The 24,104-nt window shown below is 39.6% G+C and overlaps 1 protein-coding gene across 2 annotated transcripts; it reads right to left on the bottom strand.

Moving 5' to 3' along the window:
* On the bottom strand, positions 1-22,923 carry LOC135585888 (ATP-dependent zinc metalloprotease FTSH 9, chloroplastic/mitochondrial-like). 2 transcript variants are annotated; one of them, XM_065104025.1, is made up of 17 exons: positions 22,130-22,923; positions 21,902-22,055; positions 13,711-13,803; positions 13,496-13,584; positions 12,558-12,681; positions 10,147-10,266; positions 9,695-9,745; positions 8,817-8,878; positions 7,813-7,870; positions 2,735-2,860; positions 2,575-2,655; positions 1,542-1,671; positions 1,191-1,339; positions 817-1,098; positions 651-740; positions 512-565; positions 1-223 (listed from the first exon to the last, which is right to left on the bottom strand). In XM_065104025.1, the coding sequence occupies exons 1-17, from the start codon at positions 22,705-22,707 to the stop codon at positions 86-88; spliced, it is 2,379 nt and encodes a 792-aa protein (XP_064960097.1). In that variant the 5' UTR covers positions 22,708-22,923; the 3' UTR covers positions 1-85. The 2 variants fall into 2 exon arrangements, with proteins under 2 accessions (XP_064960097.1, XP_064960098.1); XM_065104026.1 differs by lacking the exon at positions 1-223 and adding an exon at positions 243-425.
* Positions 22,924-24,104: the final 1,181 nt, after the last annotated feature.

Genomic DNA, 24,104 nt, shown 5'->3' with positions numbered 1-24,104 from the left:
TGTTCAAAAAATCGACCTACATTGCATTACTGTACACACTACTTTACAGTGAGGAAAGACTTTTGCAAATAGTCAAGGCGTTCTCTCAAGTCAAAGCAAGCTCCTCTTGCTGTTCAGGGAGCTGTACTTGTTGGTAAGGATTTAGGATTCTTTTAATCTCATCCGCACTGAGAGTTTCATATTTAAGTAGCGCATTAGCTAGCGCATGTAATGCATTTTCATGCTGCAAAGAATAGTTAAAATCATGTGAGAAACAGAAAAGCCGATTGACATCATGAGAATACATAAAATTCCCCCCAAAAAAACCAGAAACATGAAGGGAAGTAAGCAGGTAATAAATTTCTTAAGCATCAGGTCAGCCTGTTAGCCCCATAGAATTAGAGTATCAATTTGATGAGAAGATCATGTGCGCTCTGCAGAATGCACTGAGAAAGCAAGTAATATCATGAAGATTGACAACAAGGATCATGTTACAAGACATCAAAAGCGAATCATAAATCACAAGACAAACCTTCTGCAGTAACCGTCTGACTCGATCACAAGCTTCTCGCAAGAGCTTGAGCACCTGAAATTTGAAGGAAGGAATCATGAGAAATATTCAAGTGTTCGACCTCTAGAACTGACAAATAACCTTAATAAAGGAAACATACTTCTGCATCTATTCGTGACTGCAGCTCAGAACCTGGTCGTTCTTTAACATACACTGGGCCAATCGCATCACTCATTCCACAGGTTGACACCTGCCAGGCAGCAGATATACTCAACATATAATGATAAAAAAATTAGGACAATTGTGCTAAGACTGAAAAACAATACCATGTAGTGAGCAAGCTCTGTGGCTGTCCGGAGATCACTGCTGGCACCAGTCGTAATACTCTCTTCGCCGAAGATGAGCTCTTCAGCTACCCTCCCCCCCATGCAGACATCAAGACAAGCTAACAGCTGTTTCTTGCTGATAGATGTTTCATCTTGAAATGGAAGCTGAGTTACCATCCCTAGCACAGAACCTCGGGGGATAATGGTTGCCTTGTGTATAGCATGAGCACCATCAGTATTGAGTGCAACAATGGCATGACCACTCTCATGGTAAGCAGTGAGCTGAAAGATAAGATAAGCATGGGCATAAAGAATTTATCCAGAATGGCAAATGAATATTTCAAAAATAACAAGAGTAACAATGGCATGGATACCTTCCTTGATTCTTCAGATATAAACATGGCCTTCCTTTCTGTACCCATAATCATCCTATCCTTTGCAAATTCCAAATGCGCAGCAGTTATCTTGTCAACGCCGTCTACTGCAGCCTTAATGGCACCGATATTTACCAAGTTTGCAAGATCTAACAAATAATTCAGGAAATATTTTTAGTTGAGTCACTTATTCTCTAAGAAACAAATCGCTGACACAATTTCATCATACATACTGAAAATAATACACCCCAATGTTTAACTAAATGGAAACAGATTACTGGCCGTTCAAGTTTATCTATGATTACATGCATCAGAAAATATACTTTACACGATAAAATTAAAACAACAAACCTGCTCCAGTGAAGCCAGGAGTACCACGAGCAATTGCATTTACGTCTATATCATCAGCTAATGGTTTGTCCTGCAAGTAAAGCTTCAGAATCTCCTGTCGACCCTGCACATCGGGACTTGGAACAACAATCTAGAAAGTAGACTTTATTAGATTTTTTTTGAAATGGATCCAGGAGCAAGAATATCATAATAGTAGTCTGCAAGAATAAAAATGGTTTAGTGCATGTCCAGAATAGTTCCTTTCCACCTATAATGACTATGAGCACATATTACTAAAAAATGCATTGCGCCAAAGTAACAACAAAATGTGAAGTGAGTATGATGCTGCTTTACTGACTAGAATAAATGTTGTGCCTCACAATATCAAGGATTCATTTTTTTTTTATACTTCTGGCATGGCTTTAAATAAGATACACAAGGTCGTTTGAGAACATATCTGAAATGTGCATTAAGGGCCCAATGCACATTTCAAATGTGAATGGGTATTTGGTAAACTTTTTTTTTGTCAAATCGCATTTGGCCTGGATGGCGTATTGCAAATGCTCAAATGCTGGTCCTACCTTATGGTAGCATTAGCATTTCAGCATTTGCAGGATGCTAATAAAATTTTTTAAAATTTTCAAAGTATCTTAAGACATTTTCTATAATCACAAGATTTCCACTGTATAATAGAAACCTAACCCTCATTTCATCTCCATTCCTCTCAATTTTTATCGTCGTCGTCTTGTTCTTTCACAAGCCCGCTGCGTCACTTGCTTAGCCGAGCCAGAAGAACCAGTTTGTAACATGACCACCAACTCACAAAGCTAAAGCAAACTTTTCATCTGATATTCCCTAAATCTTCAGTCTCAACTAGCATATGGCAATAAGAGAGTAAGGTGGCAACCTAAAAGTACAGTCATGAGTCAAACAAGTAATCTATACATTGCAGTGCTACACCTTGTTAACTAATATGTTTTTGTTCTTTGTTGAAGCAATTAATATTAAAGCACCAAAGAAATGTACTACATACAGAAAGAGCGATATAACTTACATGCCGATCGAATCTACCAGGTCTTGTCAATGCTGGATCAAGTATATCTGGCAAGTTCGTAGCAGCCATCAATATTATCCCCTGAAAAGGAACATAACAGATGTTGAGAAGTACAGTTGTGGCACTTGAAACAGCAATACTGTTTTTCTTTACGATGTACCTCATTCTGCTCAAATCCGTCCATTTCCACAAGCAGTTGATGCAACGTTTTCTTAGCATGTCCCTCCCACTGCTTTCTAGTGGAACCCACAGCATCTATTTCATCAATGAAAATAATGCAAGGTGCCTGTGAATGATAATAGTTGACAAGTGTGAGCTATTTGAATAATCAGAAAGTTACCAAAGTGAAAAGGATGGAGATGAAGTAAAAAAAATGGAAAGGAGAAGATATCCTCTATTTATTTCTGCCCCATCTTATGTTCAGATGCATGCAACTATACATTTAGCTGTTCTGACCATGGTCTCAAGTCTCAATTTCAGTTTCAGTGTCAATAATTTAAACTAAAACAATTCACTGATATTGGAGTTCCGAATTAGCTTTTGAAGTTTTTCGTTTTGGTTATGTGCACAAAAAGAAACAAAGATATGATAAAATCAGAACGGTTGAATAAAAACAAAATCAGGATATATCAAGGAACAGGAGAGAAGGTCTTAATTAATGATGGGTAATTAAAAATTAGGAGATGATAATAAACAATGACTAACAAGAAAGAAAATTTCTTAGAACTCGGAACATAAAAAGAAAACATGGAGAGACCATATTCTTAAAAAAATAAAATTCTCAAGATACCATAGCTCAAGCATTAGTAAAGAAATTGCATTTGGGGAGAGAAATGTTCACAATTTTAAAAAAACTTCAAGATTCTTTAAAACTTTCAGAATTTTCCGTTTTCATGCCTTTGGAGGTTCTACCAGTTTTGCTTTGAATTTAATAACATATTAACTGAAGCTCAAAATCATTTCAAAACACATCAATTATGGGTTTTGATCTTTGTTCACCCCTTATCTGTCAAATAGCCAATCTACAGTGGATAAGTTTCATCAGAAAATGGATACCATGCTTTTCATGGTGCACCTTAGCATTTCATGAAAAATTTTAGCAACATGAACAACTAATGTGTCATTGGCAATTTCTTGTTAGAATCCATTTATTTTCTGAGCTTTAAATAATGTTTTATTAAATTTGTCTAGTTCAGTAAGAGTCGGATAGGGGTTTATTTGATATATGTTTATTTATTAAGAGTCGAAGTCCTGGTGGACTCTGGATGAAACTCTATAAATATTGATGTATCTGTTTCTTTTCATCTATCAATGAAATATTATTCCAGTTTTTTGACAAACCCTAGGAGGCCGATCCCCTCGAAGTGATAATCTCTTTTCTCTCTCTTTTTCTACGATAAAACCCTAGGGGTCTTATCATTTGGTATCGGAGCAATGATCCTCGACGTTCCCGTTGTAATTTCTCACGTCACTTCATCGTCGCAGATGTCATCAGCCATCATCATCTCAAACAAAAAAAGGAAAAGGGGTTGAAGCCGATAGCCACGCCACATCCCACTCGAGCAAGAAAGGGCACCATCGCCTCAACCCCGGCTGCTTGACGATCGCTCTCTTTGGGTCATAGCAACTACAGCCACACGCGCAGTTGCCCTCAGTCGCTCCCCACGCCGACGCCGCCGCCTTCCTCCCCTTGGATCACAGCCTCAACCCCGACCGCTCGGCAATCGCTCCCCTTGAGTCGCAGCAACCGCAACCACACACACAACCGCCCTCGGTCGATCCCCACGCCGTCGCCTTCCAGCCCCTGGCCGCTCACGGTCCCTCGGCGCTCTCACCCCACGCAGTGACAAAAATAGGGCAGCAACCTTCCCTCCTCACAACGACCAAAACAGGGCAACTTCCAGCCCTGAGCCGCTTGCGGTGACACAATTGCCTGCGCACACAACGACCATGCGTGATCGACATATGCAACCCCTTCCGTCGTAGTCGCCCTCAACCGCACTTCATCCGACCTTCCGTTGCAGTTCCTCATCCCATCCTCCGCGTAGCCACCCTCAGTCGCTCCCCACGCCGCCGCCGCCGCCTTCTAGCCCTTGTAGCCTCAGCCCCTGACCGCTCGCGATCCCTCAGCGCTCTCACCCCATGCAGCGACAGAAACAGGGCAGCAACCCTCCCAGCCTCGGTAGCGACAGCCTACTAGCCTCGACAGAGCATTGGCCATCGCTGCTCCCAGTGTCTCATCCCACGATGCCTCCCAGCCTCAGCAGTAGTGTCCTCTTAGCGACCACAACAAGCCTTTACGCTACCCTTGATGTCTGCTTCCTCGACAGCTTCGCATTCCCTTACGCCCTCAACACTGCCCCGGACCAAACTTCACAGCAACCGCACCGAATAGGGCAGTATTGATGCCCTTGACCTGACACCAGAAACAGGAGTTGGAGATTACAGATCTGCAGTCTTACACAATGGCTATTGACAACTCAGTGAAAGCCGAATTAGAAGCCTTGGAAACCAAAATTGAGAACACGATATAAGAAACCCTTAATGATTTTAAAAAGAATCTATTGGAGAGCTTTAGCAAGTTTCAACAAGATGAAGGTTCAAGTCTTATATTGAACCGATCTGGAGACACAGAAAAAAGGAACCAAGAATAGAACACAAGCTACCTACGCATGAAGGTGGAATTCCCAAGATGGGAAGATGAAGATCCGACCAATTGGATCTCTAGAGTACAATTTTTTTTTCGTTTTCACAGAACTCCAGAAGAATCCAATGTGGAAATAGCTTCAATCCAATTAGATGGAGATGCAATCCAATGGTATGATTGAAACGAAACCTGTCATGGGGTCCCCTCGTGGGAGCAATTCAAGAGAGGGCTTCTCGTTCGCTTTAGACCATTTGAATATGAGAATGTTGATGGGCAGCTCGCTAAAATTCGTTAGATTTCTACAGTGCTAGAATATCATAGCAGATTTAAACGATTGTCAAATCAAGCCAGAGATTGATCCGAACGACAATTGGTGGAAACATTTATTGAAGGACTTAATCTAGATATCTGGTGTGAAGTCAAAGCTTGCCAATCCCGCATTATGATAGCTGCAATCTCATTTGCACGTTTGCATGACGAAAAAATCAGCAGAGAAAATTGTCGAAACAGAAGTGACAACAAACAGATGATCAGCAAGCCACCCGCCCTATCTATTCCCAACCAAAACCCTAACACCCGAAGACTAACCCGAGAAAAGTCAAGGAAAGATCAGCGAAGGGTTTGTGCTGGCATTGTGATGAAAAATGGAGTAGGGAGCATCAGTGTAAACAAGGGCAACTTCTGATGATTGAACCAATTGGGGAGGAACCGAAAGCTAACAATGTGGACTTCGATCATGAAGGTATGGATTCTGATGAAGATGTTGGACCTATCATGCATACAGTGCATGCATTAACCGGCTACTCTAACCCGCAAACTATAAAAGTTGGAGGAACTTTGGAACATCGGCATGTTACAATTTTGATTTATACTAGTAGCACTAACAATTTTACGGACAGTAAGGTTGTTGACTGATTGGCCTACCACATTAAAGAATGTGACAAATTCGAAGTAAATGTCATTGATGGACGGATTTTAACTTGTGATAGCAAATGTTCGAAGATAAAATTGATTATACAAGACCAAGAGTTGCTTGTGGACTTCTTTTTGCTACCCTTGGAAGACTTTGAAGTGGTGCTTGGAATTAAATGGCTATCAACCCTAAGTGATGTTTCTTGAATTTTTCTAAACTAATCATGAAGTTTTTTATTAATGAAAAATATGTGATCCTAAAGGGAAGACGTGAAAGTAAGGTCACAACTGCCACTAGCCATCGGATGGAAATAGTTCTTCAGAAGACTGCAATGACTATTAAACCCAAAGGCCGACCTATTGTTTACACTATCAAGAAGTGGAGACCGTACTTACTTGATCAACGGGTTATGATGCGCCACAGATACCTTGTGACTGAAGTGCTGAAAGAGAAGCTCACCGAGTTTGATGTTGCTCAGCCTTGAGGAAAAGACTGATTTGAAGGGGGAGGAATTGTTAGGATCCCTTTATTTTATGAGCTTTGAATAATATTTTATTAAGTTTGTCTAGTTCAATAAGAGTTGAATAGAGGTTTATTTGATATTTATTTATTTATTTATTAAGAGTCGAAGTCCTAGTGGACTCTGGGTGGAACTCTATAAATAAGGATGTATCTGTTTCTTTTCATCTATCAATGAAATATTATTCTAGTCTTTTGACAAACTCTAAGAGACCAATCCCCTCAAAGTGATCAAGGAGGCCGATCCCCTCGAAGTGATCATCTCTTTTCTCCCTCTTTTTCTATGATAAAACCTTGGGGTTATTACCATTTCTTTAGTGAATAGTTGATAATTTTTTATATTTTCAGTTTCACACTCATATTTTGTTCAAGCAGAGATGGATATGGGAATGTCAAATCTCATCATTTCTCGTACGGCTTATACAATAATTTTGCTACTTTATGCAACTGATCAAAATATCATTAAGCAGATATGGGCAATATGGGTTCTTACTCATGTCAAAATATTTAGAAAAAGAACAAACACAGACAAAAATAAAATAAAACAAATATATATATGCTAAACAAATCATGAACTATGGAATGGTACCAATATGAAATCAGTACTAAGCTACAAGAAACATGTAATACGAATTATATTCATCAATATTGTTATAAATAATAGTATAGCATTACAGTAGAATTAGTAGCGACCAAACCAAATAAAAACCAATATGTGATTACATGTTCATACTTATGCGGATCAAATATGCACCAACTATTCAGTCACATCCAGCTGCAAACACCGCATATGCAACTGCACTGCACATTGAAGCTACATAGGCCTTGTATGATGTGGTCATATGACACCACATATGCATATGGCCCACATAAACAGCCACATTGACCACTTTTTAAAATAAGTATTTTAATAATCAATAAATGATGGCCTCAAATAATATAAACAAGCTGTATAAGTTTTTATAAACAGAAGTTAGCTAGTATCTTGACTTCCTTTACATATAAAATAAAAAATTAACTAGCGAAAATGATAATCTCTTTCCAATGATGAAACAACAGAGATGTATAATAATACACTATCTATCATGTTTGAAATAGTGAACTTATAATTCATAAGTAAATAAATAAACTGAAACACAGAAGTTATCTGTAAGTTCACCTTTTTCTTAGCCGCCTGAAATAATGATCTCATACGACTAGCTCCAACTCCAACAAACCTGGCAGGGAAGGTAAGTCAGAAAAGATTCTTTGAAAAGGGTTTTTAACTTGATATTCTTGAGCAAAACTATAATGTAAACCAACTGAAAAGGTAATCAGTGGAATAGTAAAATCATTGATGCCTTTAAAACTCTCAACAAAATGACAAGCTTGTAAAAGTTGACTTGAAAGCTACTATAGCAAGGAAATGTTGCACCACTAATGAACATCTAGAAGGAGCCACGTTAAGGTCACAGTAAACGATAGTCAAATTGTAAATAGATGCAACAATTCATATCAACTAATATAAAATTGTAGAGTTAGTAAAAACTTTTTCCTTGCCCTACAAAATGAAGTTAAGACTGCCAGAGTGTCTCAAAGCGAGGACCATTTTGTAATAATATTAAGCTTCGGGAACAAGTAAACATGCTTCAAAATGGAATTAAACTAGACACATAACAACAATCTTAAGAATTAAAATTAGAGTACAGCTGCGAATGAAATCAAAACCAAAGACAGCAAATTATGAAAATAAATTCCTTCTTTACTCAATTCAGAAAATCAGGATTACGATATCTTTGATACTAATAAAATGTAGTTCACAATGTACTGATGGCCAAATTCCTCGGTTACGCCTTTTATAATATAATTTCTGGGTATAGGATGGTGCAACTAAAAAGCAAATCAACTCAAACACCTAGTTCACCTTGTCAACTTGTTCCTCTTAATTCTTAATCATCTCTCTTGTTCCTCTAGTCCCTCCCGAGCACAACTTTAACAACAATAAAAAAGAGTGATAAACTAAAGTTTGTGATAGAAAGATCCCCATGTTATAGCTTTGGCAGTTTATCTCAAAAAGATCTTTCAATAGTACACTTGAGAATATGTTCTAGTCTAGTTCCATGATATAACTAAATCATTTCATCATAACATATCGAGATCTCTTATTTGTGTAAGTTCTCTTACATTTCCTCGAATTCAGAACCTGCTTTGTAGAAGAAAGGCACACCAGCTTCACCAGCAACAGCCTGCACAAACTAGATCTAGTCACAGTGATAGAATGATTTAATACATGTACATACCAACCAAAGATTAATTTGATTTATAAAGGAAAATTGCACCCACAAGAAAGTCTAGCATCATAACACACCAACAGCATCTAGACTGACAAGGTAGTACATACTAGGGACAGTTAGATGTTTAGACAATGCCAGCCATTTCATAGTATCGCATATGCATATCAAGCTGTGTTGGCTCTCTCATAGAACTACTATTCTGAAGCATGCCCACTCAAAACCGGCATGTGCCTCATGACATGACAAGAGGATCCTTGACTATACCTGACATAATAACAGAAATTTTCAACATCGCTTCTCTACATATGTAGAAAGGATAGAGCAAACATGAAACCTTAGTTACCTTGACTGTGTGGCTTTTTATAAGAAAACTTTCTCTTACGTTGAAGAAAGGGAATTGTGAGACTAAGCACATTCCAAAATATAGAAGATCACCAGCATACACATCTCACAAGCACAAACAAGTTATACAGGTCAAGTATATTGCAGCATTGACGACCAAAATAATCTACAGTGTAAAGACCTGTAAATATATGAAACTATTGAACTAAAAAACAGCAGCTAGTGTTGGTTGTAAAATTTCAAATTACGTTGGGTTTGAGCCTCTTTGTCAACATATAGCTAAAGAAAACTGTCCATGAAACCATCCTAAGTCCCTTTATATCATAATTTCATGAATTTTTATGTACAAACATATGCAAACACATAAGAACTGTTTATCTATGAAGACACAAATAAACTATTTTGAATACAGTGGCATACTCTCACCTTTGCAAGAAGAGTCTTTCCAGTGCCAGGAGCACCAGTCAAGAGAATTCCCTGCAAAAGAGCATGTTCCAAGTACATAATATCAAAAAAATACAAATTATTGTTTACAGGTGCTTGGAAGTTGAAACCAATGCTATATATGGCATTCTTACGATTTGAATTAAATAAGGTCAGCATCTTCACCAAAGTTGAGCATTACAAAATAGTAGGTGTTGTACAGAAGAGGTGAAGGATAAAAAATTAAAAGTCCATCAAACATTACAATCAATATTAGAATGACAGACCTACAATAGGTCCCTGACATGATCCTTAAATTTTGGGGTACAGTACACAGTGATATTATACAAAGGGTTGGACCATATACTACCCATATAATTATGTTATAGAATATATAGAAGAAACATACAGATGAGCCATGCAAATCCCAAAGCCAAAGAAAACTTTGCACAAACCTTAGGCAATTTCCCACCAAGGCGAGTGAACTTTCCTGGGTTCTTAAGATAATCAACTACTTCCTCAAGCTCTTGCTTTGCATCATCACAACCTTTAACATCTTTAAAGGTTTTAGCATTCTGCATAAGAATTCGTAAAACAAGAATATGAGATTCTTTTGATCCCTTATCCAATTAAGTTTGAAACTGAAATTCAAGCAAGCATAATAGTGCTGATGACATTTGACTACAAGATAAAGCAGAGGAGTCTAGCATTTACAATTTGATTTCAAAATTACGAAGTCCAGAATATAGTAAAATTAGTAAAGAGGATACAACAACTGCAGCAAACATAAGAGATGTTAAAAGAAGACAGACTTTTATTGAACTGAAACCACATAGTCTGCATAAATAGAATTGGCTGAATGAAATATTTTAAACTATAAAATATTGTCAATAATGTTATACTCCCACGTTGCGGCAAAGCAATCACTTTTTCTGTAGGGGTGAGGCCACATATACTGACCCTCCCTAAATCCCATAATGACTTCAAATTTTGTGCAGTGGGCCACCCTTTTTTATGGTATTCTCCTAAGCCCAAGAGCACTCAAGCATCTCGGTTCTCTTCCCAAGATCAAGGCTACCCAAACCATGTCAAGTCTAAAACATATGTGCCCAATGTTAAAGAGATATATTATTTGAGAATAGTTGGGTTTCATCTACATGGATAGAATTTGGACCTAACAAAATATTAGTATTATAAGTGAAATAAAAGATACCCAAAGAAGATGAGATCCTATAAAACGTAGAAAAAGATGATCCAAGACCTATCATGTTAATTTTTCTTTACACTGGTTTTAGTATTTTGGTGGGTTTTCATAAATGCAATAAGTTTTCACATAACAACATCTTGTGTAATTCTATTCCACTCCAAGATTGTCCAAATCGGAGATACTTCGCAAGAGAGGAAACTAATACCAAATAAATATCTTGATAAAGAAGGCATCCTTAGAACCAAGGTATACAATATCGTACCGTACCGGAGTTTCGATGTTCGCTCGGTACGGTAAGATATTGTATACCGAGCGGTATTCCGCTCGATATATATATATATATTTATTTATTTATTTATTTATATATATATATTTATTTATTTTTATTTTTATTTTTTTATAAAAGGCGATGTCGCCTTTTATAAATATTCCTTTTATATAAATATTTATATATTTATATATATTAATATATATATATATATATATATATATATTAATATATATTTCGTTCCATCTGGTAATGGGCGATCCGTGTACCGATCAGCAGACGGACCGGTACGTACCGTCGGTACCAAACGGTATTATTCGAAATTGCATACCTTGTTTAGAACAAAAGTGAAAATGAATATTATCAAAATAGTATAATGATGATTGATTGTCCTTCAGTAAATGAATATGTTTATTTAAATATATTTTGCCTTTTTTTCATTGGGAGGTCTATTTAAAGAGAGATAGAATTGTATTTATATATATGGTTTAATGGTTGAATGAATGAATGAATGTGTTTTCACGTATATGAATTGTGCTTATATATCTCTTTTACATATATTGTGGGAAAACACATATTCATTCATTCATTCAACCATATATATAAATACAATTCATATGATGATGTACGAAGATACAATGTCTTTGTCCCTAGGAGTTGGTACTTGAGCCAGAGTGACTCTTATATTTATCATTTTTTATTTTCTAAATTTTTTTTTTCTAATCCGCAACTATCAAACCAAGAAAAAAAATTCTTTGCCCATACATGCTTTTGTCTTATACCAGAAGATGAAATTAAAGTCTAAACCTCGGGCGCAAGTATAATAATTTGAAAGTGATTTGCCCTATATAAGTTGTGGAGATTCAGAAAGTAAAGTTGCATAACCATTAAAGCAAGTCAATTTTTTGGCAGTGATCATTGTCAAATGTTGCTTGAAGCAAGAATTTTCAGAACACTGTCATTAAAGGATCAGCATAAGGCCCTCCAAAACATATATGTGAGAACACAATACCTTTACAAAGTTATACATGCAGATATGTTACTTTTACCAAAAAGATCTCAAAAACAATAATCAATTTAGATAGCATAGAGGATTTTCGAGAAGCAATTTATCAAAATTATGCCACAGGATTCAATGTGCACATCTCAATAGTTCTTCAATATGATGGGAAATGTGCATTTATCCATAATGGCAGGTGCCTCAGATTGAGCACAATCAACTTTTTTTAATGTCATCCAACAAGAAAAAAAAAAACAAGAACTTACGTATTCTTTATTATAAGAAAGAACTACCAGACCAAAATCAACATGCCACATAAAATATTTAAGATCTTTGGAAAATATTAATACAAATCATATCTCCATTGTAAGCATGAAACAAGCATTACTACCTTCTCTGGTAAAATTTCTTTGTTTAACTCTCTGGGTGCATATGTGGCACTCGAACCAACACCAGAAGTCCCAATACCACCTAAGCTGCCAACATACTTTCGCAGTGCAGCTGCACCTAATACCCTTGTCATCGAAATAACAAGAAAATTAAATTAACAACTGCAAGAAAATAAAAAAATAGGAAAGACAGCTTGACACTATCGCAAGAAATTTTGGGTAAGGCCTCAAAAGTTAGTAACCACAGTTTGTGAAACAACAGCAAAAAAAAGCCATGAAGTTCATGATCTTAAAAAAAAAAAAGGGCAACAGTACAGAGAGCAGAACAAAGAATCCAATATCTGAAATCTGCTCTTGTAAACAAGCTTAGGGCATATAATGAACTAGCTGGCCTAGTAGCTTCATGCTGATTCTCTGATTTGTTTTCCACAAGTGTTTCTTATGTGCTTTATAGGTCAATGGTATCCAGAGTTATTGATTGGGTTCCACGACTAAAAAATCCATGCCATGTACACCTAGCATAACTTAGCTTTATCATCAAGCTATTTCTACCTCTAGAGCACACTGGCGGTTCACATTGCATAACTTAAATAATTGGGACATTGTGCCAAATTGTTGTTGTTGTCCTATCATCATGTAAACTTATTTAAATTTTCATGAATGTCAATACCTATTTCATCAAAATATATAAAGTTTAACACCATATCTATCATGCTTATTTAGCCCCGCTTGCATAAACAGCTGGTTCCACCTCTATTCATAATCCTCAATTTATAGTCATCATTTTGCAGTAAAGGAACATTTTAATAGATCTCAATGCAACTTGTACAAGTCGGATTGCTAAGGTTATCATTTGGATAAAACAGATAACGTACTGCAGGGAATCTGAGCATGTTTTACATCAAGAAGAAATAAAGCTGGGGAAGATCAAAATACACACCACATCAAGCCGACAGCAACGATGAACAAGATGGTTGAAAGGAGTTCTTGAGCAAATTGTGGTGACTTGTTTGATGCTTTAGGGTCAACCTGTGAAGCAAAATCTAGAACATTTAGTCTACATCAGAGCAGATGTTGTCTCATGATATAGAAACAGTGTCTCTTATAGTATTACTGTCCAGGAAAAATAAATAAGCCGGAAGGCAACACACTTACCATAACAACATGAAGTGGCCGCTTCTCTGATATTCCAGGATTCAAGAGCAACTTGTCCTCGCTTCCAGATGCACGTTGCTTCAACTCTTGCAACTACTGACATAAAACTATTTTAAGTTCAAAGAGATCAAAGATGTAGCATGCCACAACAATAACAGTTCAATGGGAAACTCTAGGTAGCATGCCATCAAGGGAAACTCTTTTCTGCCTTCCTTTCAATATTGCCTAAGTTTACAAATTCTCCAAATTTCATATAAGCTAAGCAATCACCACAACATGACATTTGACACCAAGAAATGGAAAGACTGATGTTAGCACCTTAATCATGCAATCCATGTAATAAGTAGAAAAAATGTGATCTGAAAATGAGTCAATGTGCTGTGTTACCAGGTTATGATTCCAAAAAAACATGACTGTACTATAATATCAGTCAACCAAAGATTGCAAAATCGTATCGTACCGCCTGGTACACGAACCGCCAGCTACTGGGTGGTATCAGGCTTTAGGCCCCGTATCGGGCAATACGGGCTGTGCAGGGTGGTAACGGTCGAAATTTCAACTGTTACCGACCTGTACCGACTGATACCGGTCAATTTCAATCGTTACCATTCGAAACCGACCATTTCCGAATGGTAACAGTGCTCCAACGATCAATTTGACCGTTGGAGCACTCCTCAAGGGTTTTTAAACCCTTTCCTCCCCACTATTTCAATCTATTTCACTCTCACACTCTCTTAAGCTCTTTAAAACTCATTTATTCTCATATTTTCTCTCTTATTCTTATATTTTCACTCTCCTAAACTTAACAAAGCAACGATTTGTAGATTGAATCAAATTTAGGAGGATTACGAGGAAGAATTTTTTAATCAAGAGGCATGTATTCTCTCTCTAGATTTTTATTGATTGATAAGATGATTAAGCCTATTCTATGTGATGTATGACTTAATACTGTGATTAATGATTTTAATAAAGTTATTTAATACTACGATTAATAGTTTTAATGATGATTTAATCAAAATTTGATCGATATTGGATCAATTCAATACCTTTAATACCTATTAGGGTGTTTGACATATTTATAGTATTGAAAGCGAAGTAATTAACTATGTTAATAGTGTGATTAATGTATCTAATGATGATTTCATCATAATTTAACATATATTATATCAAAATTACGTATTTAATGTATCTTTTATGTGTTTAACATGTTTATGATGGTAAAATAAGTTTAATTAGGTTTTAATAAAGTTATTAAATGCTGTGATTAGTGGTTTTAATGATGATTTAATCGAAATTTTATCGATATTGGGTCAATTCAATGTCTTTAATACATATTAGGATGTTTGACATGTTTATAGTATTGAAAAAAAAGTAATTAGTGGATAATTAACTATGTTAATAGCAATTAGTATATCTAATGATGATTTCATCGTAATTAACCTCGTATTTAATGCATCTTTTATATGTTTAACATGTTTATAGTAGTAAAATAGATTTAATTAGGTTTTAATAAAGTTATTTAATGCTGCGATTAGTGGTTTTAATGATGATTTAATAAAGTCATGATATCGCAGAGATGGGTCTTGCGTGGATGCATCGAATTTTGCATCGAATAAAAGCTTTTGTCGTCAGCATATGGGGGTTGTGTACTACCGATGGAGAATTTCGAATGCAAGTACCAGTGAGTCCCATGGGGGCGGGGCGAGGGGGAGGGGGGAATTAATCATGCAGTGGTATGATCGAAGCGGTTTGAGAGTTGGACTACTCCAGAGCTCATATTCGCTTAAGAGAGCCTGGCAAGTCAGAGGACAAGGCCGAGTAAACGAACGTTACTATCAAGGAAACTAAGGAGAACAGAATCAGTGCAAACCCTACAACATGATGGCGGAGGCCAAGCATGGGAGTTGCAGTCTGTCTTTCTATCGACCAAGGGGAACTGCTCGGAGAACACAAAGGTGTTGAAGCAGGGGGTTGAAAGAGGCGAGGAAGCGACGACGAGTCCAGAGGGACTTAGCTACCCAAAACCAAGCATCAGTTAGAATAAAGGTGGACTCGGAGGAGTGCCACAATACCACAGAGGCAGATATACCGATCACGAAGAAAGGGGCGCAGATGCAAGGCGATGGATAGTAGGGCCATTGGCAGGGCAACGCCAAGGTACCGTAGAGGTAGGACTTCCGTGAAGTCATCAATCCCTTGTTCTCATAGAGGGAGAGCGTTTGGTCGTGAAAACGATCAAGGAGGTGGAGAATGCAGAGGCAAACTCCACGTACCAAGACAAAGCTGAAGGGCAGAGGCCAGAGAACTTCGTAAGACCGGTGTCAACGAATTCTCTTCAAGATAGCCGAAAGTGAAGGACTTCGGGTCGATGCAAGAGTGCTTAACCAAGAAACGAAGTAGATGATACGTGGTGTTGCACCTTAGCAACTCAGAGGAGTAGGCAGCAAAGATGATGGAGAAGACGGTACAATCCCAAAGGCAACCAAAACTACTAAACTTGCTCAAAGTTAAGGTGAAAACTTCTTGCATTCCAGAAGTTCGATGATATTGAGAAGGTGAATCATAGTAGTTAACTTAACGCAAGGAGTGCAAACACTTCGAGTCCTTCAAAAGTGTGAGCAAAGAGCAAGCGAAGGCTAGTAAGTAGCTCGATGTATAGAGTTCAACCCTCGAGGAGGCGAGCGAAATCAAAGTAACCTTTGCCTTCTCAACTCTTAAGAGAATGGGCGAAACCGAGTATCTTAATTCTCTTATCTATCTAGTAGAGGAGCTCTGCATAGGTTCAAAGACCCTTTGAAGAAACCTAGTTGAAGACAATAGTTGTCGAATTCTCACAAATGGTGATTAGTGCTACTAAGAGTAGATGATCTGCATCATTTCCCAACAGAATGTCAATCGAAAGCGGAAGTGATGCGAACCTACTTGGAAGTGACGACTAAGTGGAAGAAGAATCGATGGGCAAATTTTACGGAGTTAAGACCCAAAAACTTTAAAGTTTGCGAGGCGATACTCGTTAAAGCTCCAACAAGCATCCACCTAGTTCAAGCAACATGAGACATTTGAGAGACTAGCACATACTAAAGATGGTCTTTTCCTTCATCTGAGAGATCTATAGAAATTAATAGGGATCAACATAACTCAACTGACCCCACCCTAGAGTCAAGAGTCATTAGCGAGTTGAAGTAGCATAGCGAATCAAAGTTCGACTATTCAACAATAACGATGGAGTGCAGCTGCGAGCCCAGAGGCGCATTGCAACTGGAGCAGAAGATTGAAGACTCAACAAAGGCGAGGAGATGCAGCATCTACAAAGGCTTCGACAAGGACGTCGAAGAAATAAGTGGGGGAGAATGTCACAGACAAAACTGTAAACAGGATGTTTGATGTAATGCTCATGTATGTCCGTGTCTTTCGGTTTTATTCATACTTTGCACAGCATGTAAAGGGCTGATAGTATAGCCTTAGAAGCCCTATTTTCTTTGGTTTTGGTGACCATCCTAGGCTTGCAAACAAAGATTGTGTCATGTGGGCACTTGTGGAGATTTCGATCTGTAGTGGATCATTTTGGACCCTTTATTGTGCAACCGTTCAGAGCTTGTGAAGTCTGTTTATAATTTGCATTAGCTATGAAGTGTTCACTGAAATGATTGCTTGTAGATCCCGAGTGAAACCCTTTCTCTAACCAGTTTTCTTTTTTGTAGGTCCTAAGGGACCATAAGAGGTTTCGGGGAGGCTAACCTTTGCGAACGAACACGCAAGGGTGCGCCGCACGACTTAGGCAAAACCAGCTAAGTGTGTGACAATGTGGAGATTAGGGTGGTGGAAGTGGGCATTGGGTCGAGTTGAGTTCGGGCCTCGTCGCCTGCTTCTCCGTCACTAGCTCCTGCACAAAGGTCGAGGTCGGGAGGGGGATTTCCCGACTCAACCCCTCCGAAGTTTAAGTTAGTGTTGAGTGGAGTAAGGGTGAGTTAAATGCTCGAAGTCCCCCCGACATTGGTCAGGGGGTTGGGTTTTATACCTACGAAGGAGGGTTGGTTGTACATGGTCCTTTAATGGCTGTCAACTCCTCGGGAAAATGACTTGTACCCTGTAGACGAGCGTCGACCAACCTGTACGGACCAGCGTCGTGCGACGTCGTTCCGAGCTTTCTAGGATGCCTTCATGGTGTTTGGCACTGACTTGTACGGCATCGAACAACGCAAGGGCGTGTAGTCGCCTCGTTTGGGTCAGAGGCGTTGCATCGTATCAGCCAGGAGGTCCTTTGTCGTGGTCGCCGCCTGTTGCCATGTGGATGGTGCTGAAACGTGCCATATCATTCTTCCCCCCCTCAAAGAGCCATGTATCGAGTTCCTCTAAGAGGGGCTCGGTGAATGGCACGGTGCCTCTAGTTGGTCGGGTCGACCGTTGTGCTGGGATTAGTGGTTCAATCGTTGGTCGGTCGGGGACTTCCTACTTGGTGTCAAATAGGTTGAGGAACATCACCCGGGGGCGAGGCCAATCGATCTGCATATCTTGGATATAGGGTTGGCTGAATGATTCTATCTGAACACCCAGGTGGCTGAAGGACGTTGCTCGGGTGTGGACTTGTCCGAGCGGCACCGCTTGGACCCGCATTTGGCCGAGCGATTGCTTGGTAGTTGATTGAACCAAGGAACGATTGACTGCATATGACTGGCCGAGCAACACTACTCGGTCACTAAGGACTGGTCCGACCGAGCAACACTATTCGGGCCCATGTTTGGCCGAGCAGCGACAATTGACTACATATGATTGGCCAAGCAACACTATTCGGGCATTGGGGACTGGCCTGGCCGAGCAAGGTAGCTCGGGCACTAGCTTGGCCGAGCAACACTACTCAAGCCTACGTTTAGCCGAGCAGCTGCTAGGGTAATGATTGAGACAAGCAACGATGGACTGCATATGGCTGGCCGAGTAACACTATTCGGGCACTGTCTTGGCCAAGCAACACTACTCGAGCACTGGGGACTAGCCTAGCCGAGCAACATGGCTCGGACACTGGCTTAGTCGAGCAACACTACTCGGGCCCATGTTTGGCCAAGCAGCTGCTCGAATAATGTTTGAGCCAAGCAGCGACAGACTGTATATGACTGGCCGAGCAACACTACTCGAGCATTGGCTTGATCGAGCAACACTACTCGGGCACTGGGGATTGGCTTAGTCGAGCAACGTAGCTCGGGTACTGGCTTGGCCGAGCAACACTATTCAGGCCCATGTTTGGCCGAGCAACGGTAATTGACTACATATGACTGGCCGAGCAACACTACTCGGGCACTAGGACTGGCCTGGCAGAGCGACACAGCTCAAGCACTAGATGGCCGAGCGCCTTTTAAATCATTGGCAGACACAGATTGACAATGCATATACAAAAGAAAATAAGTGAGATATTGGAAAGACAATTTCAAAATGATTCAACTCTCATAAGGTTCCAGCAAACACAACCCAAGGTACATATTACCAAAGAATGATCTCTATTCAAAAGTCTGGCACAGGGATCGAATCTCCAACACCGAGGGAGATTCACGGCGTACATTTAAATGAGGTGGCAGAACCGAAGGATTAGATCAAATCTTTCAAGAGACAATAGGACGAATATGGGGTGACACTGATGTGTGATAGTTGGACAGGGCCAACAAGAATGAGTATCAACTTTCTTGTTTATTGCAACAGACGGGTGATATTTCATAAGTCAGTTAATGCTTCTGACAAGATCAAAGATGCAAATTATATTAAGAGCTCGATAGACACCGTAGTGGAGAAGATCGGACCACGGTACATTGTTCAAAGAGTCACCGACAATGGATCGAATTTCAAGAAGGTTGATTTAAAATTGATGGAAAAAAGAATAAAAATTATTTTGGATTCCATGTGTAGCTCATTGCATGGATCTAATGCTAAAGGATATTGGCGAGATAGACGCAGTCAGTAAGTGTGTAGCTCGAGCACAATCAATTACAAAATTTATATATAATCATTATTGAATCCACTCTTTAATGGAAAAGTATATACATTATAAGATACTCCGACCTGGTGTCACTCGGTTTGCTACCAATTTCATTGCATTAAAGTCATTACAGCAAAAGAGATAGGGTCTCAAGGCAATGACCACCTTACAGGAATGACCCGATTCCAGGCATTCGAGATTAAGCACTAGAAAGAAGATGGAAAAGATCATTCTTTCTTTTAGATTTTGGGAGACTGTGATTGAATTTATAAAAGGTCGATATGGACAAGCATCTATAGATGTCTTATCTTAAACATATGATAATTATAGCAAGAAATGAGGTTAGGAAAACATTCAAAAATGATTTTAAGGCCGACCAATACTTACAGATCATTGATCGTAGAACTGAAGTTTATATGGATCAAGATATCCATAATACAGGTAAATTCATATTCAGTGTAATTTGATTCATAATTTTTATTACATAAAAAAAATTTACTAATAAAATTATGTCTTGCAATGCATTATCTAAACCTGACAATTCAATATCAATATAGTCTTGGAATGCAAAATAATTTACTAACGGCGTTAAGAAATATTATAAATCGACTCTTGTCAAACACTGCTGGTGCAACCAATGCTATTATAGAGGGCTGATTATTCCGAAATACAATTGGTTCATTCTCCGATGTTGTAGTTGTATCGTGTAGTTACACTATGGATCCTGGTGAGAAAAAATTACACATATTAATTACTAATTATATTTGATATTAATTATTTATTATGCTAATAAAGTCTTATTTATATCTTTTTGTAGTCGAGTGGTAGCTACATTTTGAAGGGACACACCAAATTTATGGAAGGTTGTCATTCGTGTACTGTCACAAACGGCGACATCTAATGGTTGCGAACATAATTGGTCACCCTTCGTATTGATTCACACAAAGGTCTGCAACAAACTATCGTATAGACAATTGGACAAACTAGTAAATGTCCACTATTATAACATGCAGCTAAGGTTGCAGCGGCTCGAGCTGGACAAGGAGCTAGAGGAACTAGAGATTGATCCCATCGACCTCCAATTCTACAACGAAGATTCAGAGTCGATATTAGAGTGAGTCGAAGCGACGGAGAACCAAGAGGATCCTCTACTTAATGAGGTAGGAGATCCTCAACGTCCTTCGTGTTTTATCACCGAGGAAATAGAAGAAGAGGTAGCACATTCCCAGCAAAAGGAAAATCCCCCTTGATCAGAACATGGTGGAAGGAGCCAAACAAGATCAAGTCAAACTACTCTAGGAACTAGAGACACCTAACCGTCACAATCGTCCACCCAACGTACAAAGGCAAAGGCAAAGGGAAAAATAATAGCATCAGCTGCACTGTTGGAAAGAATTGCGTCGGGTAACGAGACACCTACACAATTGCATTCAGCAACTCGCTCGGATGGTTTAGCGACATAGACAACAATCCCTCGACCGATGATGGCAATGACGCCGAGGAGTCGTCGGTCTCGTCTACACAATTTGAGGGTGGTGCATGGACCGAGGAGCAATCTTTTACACATGCCACCCAAGATTCAGATCATGGAACTCGACGAGATACTGGTCAAGTTTATGCACGAAAGAAAAAGGAGAAGCCAGTGAATGATTTTGAGTAGATGTGATAGAGCGTACACGATGTAGATACAGAATGAAACTCTTCGTATTCACGGTCATCGTATTATGGAGAACCATATAGCCAACAGTAGTACGGTAATAGTTGGTCATACTTCTCCGAGTAACAGCATGATACGGAGTAGTAGATCAGTAGCGAAAGTAGAAATTCTAACATTCACCAATACATACCTCAGGAGCCGCCTCGGATACATGTGATTCACGACCAACAACCTACGACCATCACTACATTGATACACAATGGCATATGGTGTATCAATACACTATGTCGTGGGATCAATTTCAGGATTAGGTCTGACAAACATATTTAATATACAGATACATAGGATTAAGGACCCCGATCCACCACCCGTGGAGTCCCGTCATTCGTTTTGGTGGTAGAATCAGGTATATCTACACATGTGATTACTTAATTCATTTGAATCTTAAAGTTTAAGTTCTACAAATGGAATAAAAAAGAGGGTTATTAATTATGGCATGATGTAAGCCCAACTTGTTGACCATCCATACACAGGATGCAGAAATATAAAGATGAAATGAGGCAAACAAATACCAGTGTTGGAAGACTGGAAGGTCTTCCTGAACTCTCATCTGGAAGATACTCTGCGAGGGTATTAGTTAAAACAAGAGCTCGAATATATTCTGCAACTCCTCTGCTATCAACTGCATAATTTCTTTGTTCAAAGCGTCTGATAGCTGCTTCAGGACTGCCAATCAAAAAGAAAAGCAATTAAGATAGCAAAATAGATGAAAGGAGAGATGATGATTGCCGCAGCTGGACCTGTGTTTATTGAGCTCCGCAAGGAGAGCGCTTTGCTTGGCAGCATCCCTGGGGTTTGCATCGGCATCCGCGATCAGCCACTCCAGCCTCTGCTCCTTTCTCCAAAAGGGCCACCAGCTGAGCCATTCCGACATCAAAACCGCATCCAAACCCTTCCTGGCCGAAGCGAGGGCTCCCATCAAGAACGCCATGAGGCGGAACCTGCCCTCCGTCCTTGTCTTCTCCACAGATGACTTATCCACAAAAGAAGCACCATTTCCGACCGCGCCAACCACGGCGGCCGCATCGGGCTCCCCTCTCGAGCTCTCTCCACCGGTTTCCTGCGAAAGCTGGGAGCCCCGGGAGGGTTGGGCATCCAAGGAGGAATCTTTATCAGGGGAGGAGGGTTCCAGGGCCGGGTCCGAGTTCTCGGGAGGCAATGCGCGGGGGACAGAGCCGAGGGCGAGGCGGCGGTGGAAGCGGGACGTATGGAGGTGAGAGGGGATCAAGAAGGCTGGGGAGAGGCGCTTGGGGGGACGGGAGAGGGAGGGCGAAGACAGGGGCCGGAAGAGGAGGGAGGCCTGGACGGCGGTCATCATAAATGGCGACGCCGCACTCTCTCCCTCTCTCTCTCTCTCTCTCTCTCTCTCTCTCTCTCGCTCCCGCTCCCTCAACCTGAGTTGAGGGAGTTTGGTGTTAGAGTTTTATGACGATCGAAAGCCACGGGAATCGGAGTTGAAGAGGGGAAGGAGAAGGAGAGAGAGAGAGAGAGAGAGAGAGAGGCGAAGAGGCGGTTACGGAGCGAATAGTAGTGCACGCAAAGCAGGGAATAGATACTTTATTCTGTTGGCTACGCATCCCTCCTCACATCGTCTTTACCTTTAATGTCGTTTAAGAGATTCAATTGGTTGGACACCTTCGCTATATCAAAATATAGATCAATAGGATAATTTACAGAAAAGAGATCTTACTATTGATTTTTAACTTGTTTTTTGCCGGATGATGCTTCTATTCGTTTTTCAATGTTGACTAAAATGATGTCAATATTTAGCTTGAATGACATCGAGACTCGATCCAAGTGCATGAATTAGAAAGAGGAGAAGGTGGAGTAGCAGGAGATGGAGGTGAAGATAAAAGCAAGAGAGGAGGATGAGAAAAAGGAAAGAGGAGGAGGGAGGGGGGTTTAGAGATTTGAGTTACATCGATTCAAAACTTTTATGAGGATAAAAAATTTTTTTATGAAAAATAAGTGTCACAAAGTAAAAAACGACTACGATGTGCATCATCTGATTAAAAAAATCGACTGTAAATATTTTATTTGGTAAATTGCCCAAGAAAAATAAACTAATATAAGAATTTTAACATAAACACACAACTTATGGATTATAATTTTGAACCAAACATGCAAAGAACAAACTTGAAACTACTTCTTACAATAGATCCATTGTGATCTCCAAAGTATCTAAACATGAAGCCAACCAACTTAGTCGAATCGGATTTACTGGCAAGTTTTACGAGGTATGTTTTCTTCCTAGAAATGTAATCACCCAGCAAGAACTGCATGTATGCCGGAATCACAAACACAATCCACTCACTGGCTTGGTTAAAGCTTGGAACACTGTATAAGAGACGTCTGCATCAATCCAGAGACACAAGTTAGAAGCAACACCAACGTCACCAATGGCAATGGCTCTCTACAACGCAACTTCAGCCATCCCGCCAGAACAAGGTTCGATGTATATGTCTGATCGCCACCTCGCATCGAAACGATCAGAGTGCTAAAGTTGCCATTTAAACCGAAAGAAGCGTAAGAGGAGGAAGATGATTCCGAGTTACATTTACTGCTTTCCCCGATCTGCTCACAGCCAACAGCTTATTACCGCCGGACGTGATGATGTCGAAAGGAGCAATTCCTCCAACGAAGAGAGAGAGAGAGAGAGAGAGAGAGAGTGCTGTCTATCCGGAACAATTGTCACAACATGTCTGACCAATGTAG

This window comes from Musa acuminata, chromosome BXJ2-4 (genome assembly GCF_036884655.1).
Source record: "Musa acuminata AAA Group cultivar baxijiao chromosome BXJ2-4, Cavendish_Baxijiao_AAA, whole genome shotgun sequence".
In the NCBI taxonomy this organism is placed as follows: Eukaryota; Viridiplantae; Streptophyta; class Magnoliopsida; order Zingiberales; family Musaceae; genus Musa; species Musa acuminata.
Note: the sequence above shows the minus strand (reverse complement) of the source record. Positions and strands in the feature narration are given on the sequence as shown.

Coding starts and splice junctions, on each gene's coding strand:
- LOC135585888 (XM_065104025.1), bottom strand. CDS start 22,707: ATGATGACCGCCGTCCAGGCCTCCCTCCTCTTCCGGCCCCTGTCTTCG. Junction 13,585..13,710: donor GGCCACTTCATGTTGTTATG/GTAAGTGTGTTG, acceptor TTTGCTTCACAG/GTTGACCCTAAAGCATCAAA. Junction 224..511: donor TCAGACGGTTACTGCAGAAG/GTTTGTCTTGTG, acceptor TATTCTTTGCAG/CATGAAAATGCATTACATGC.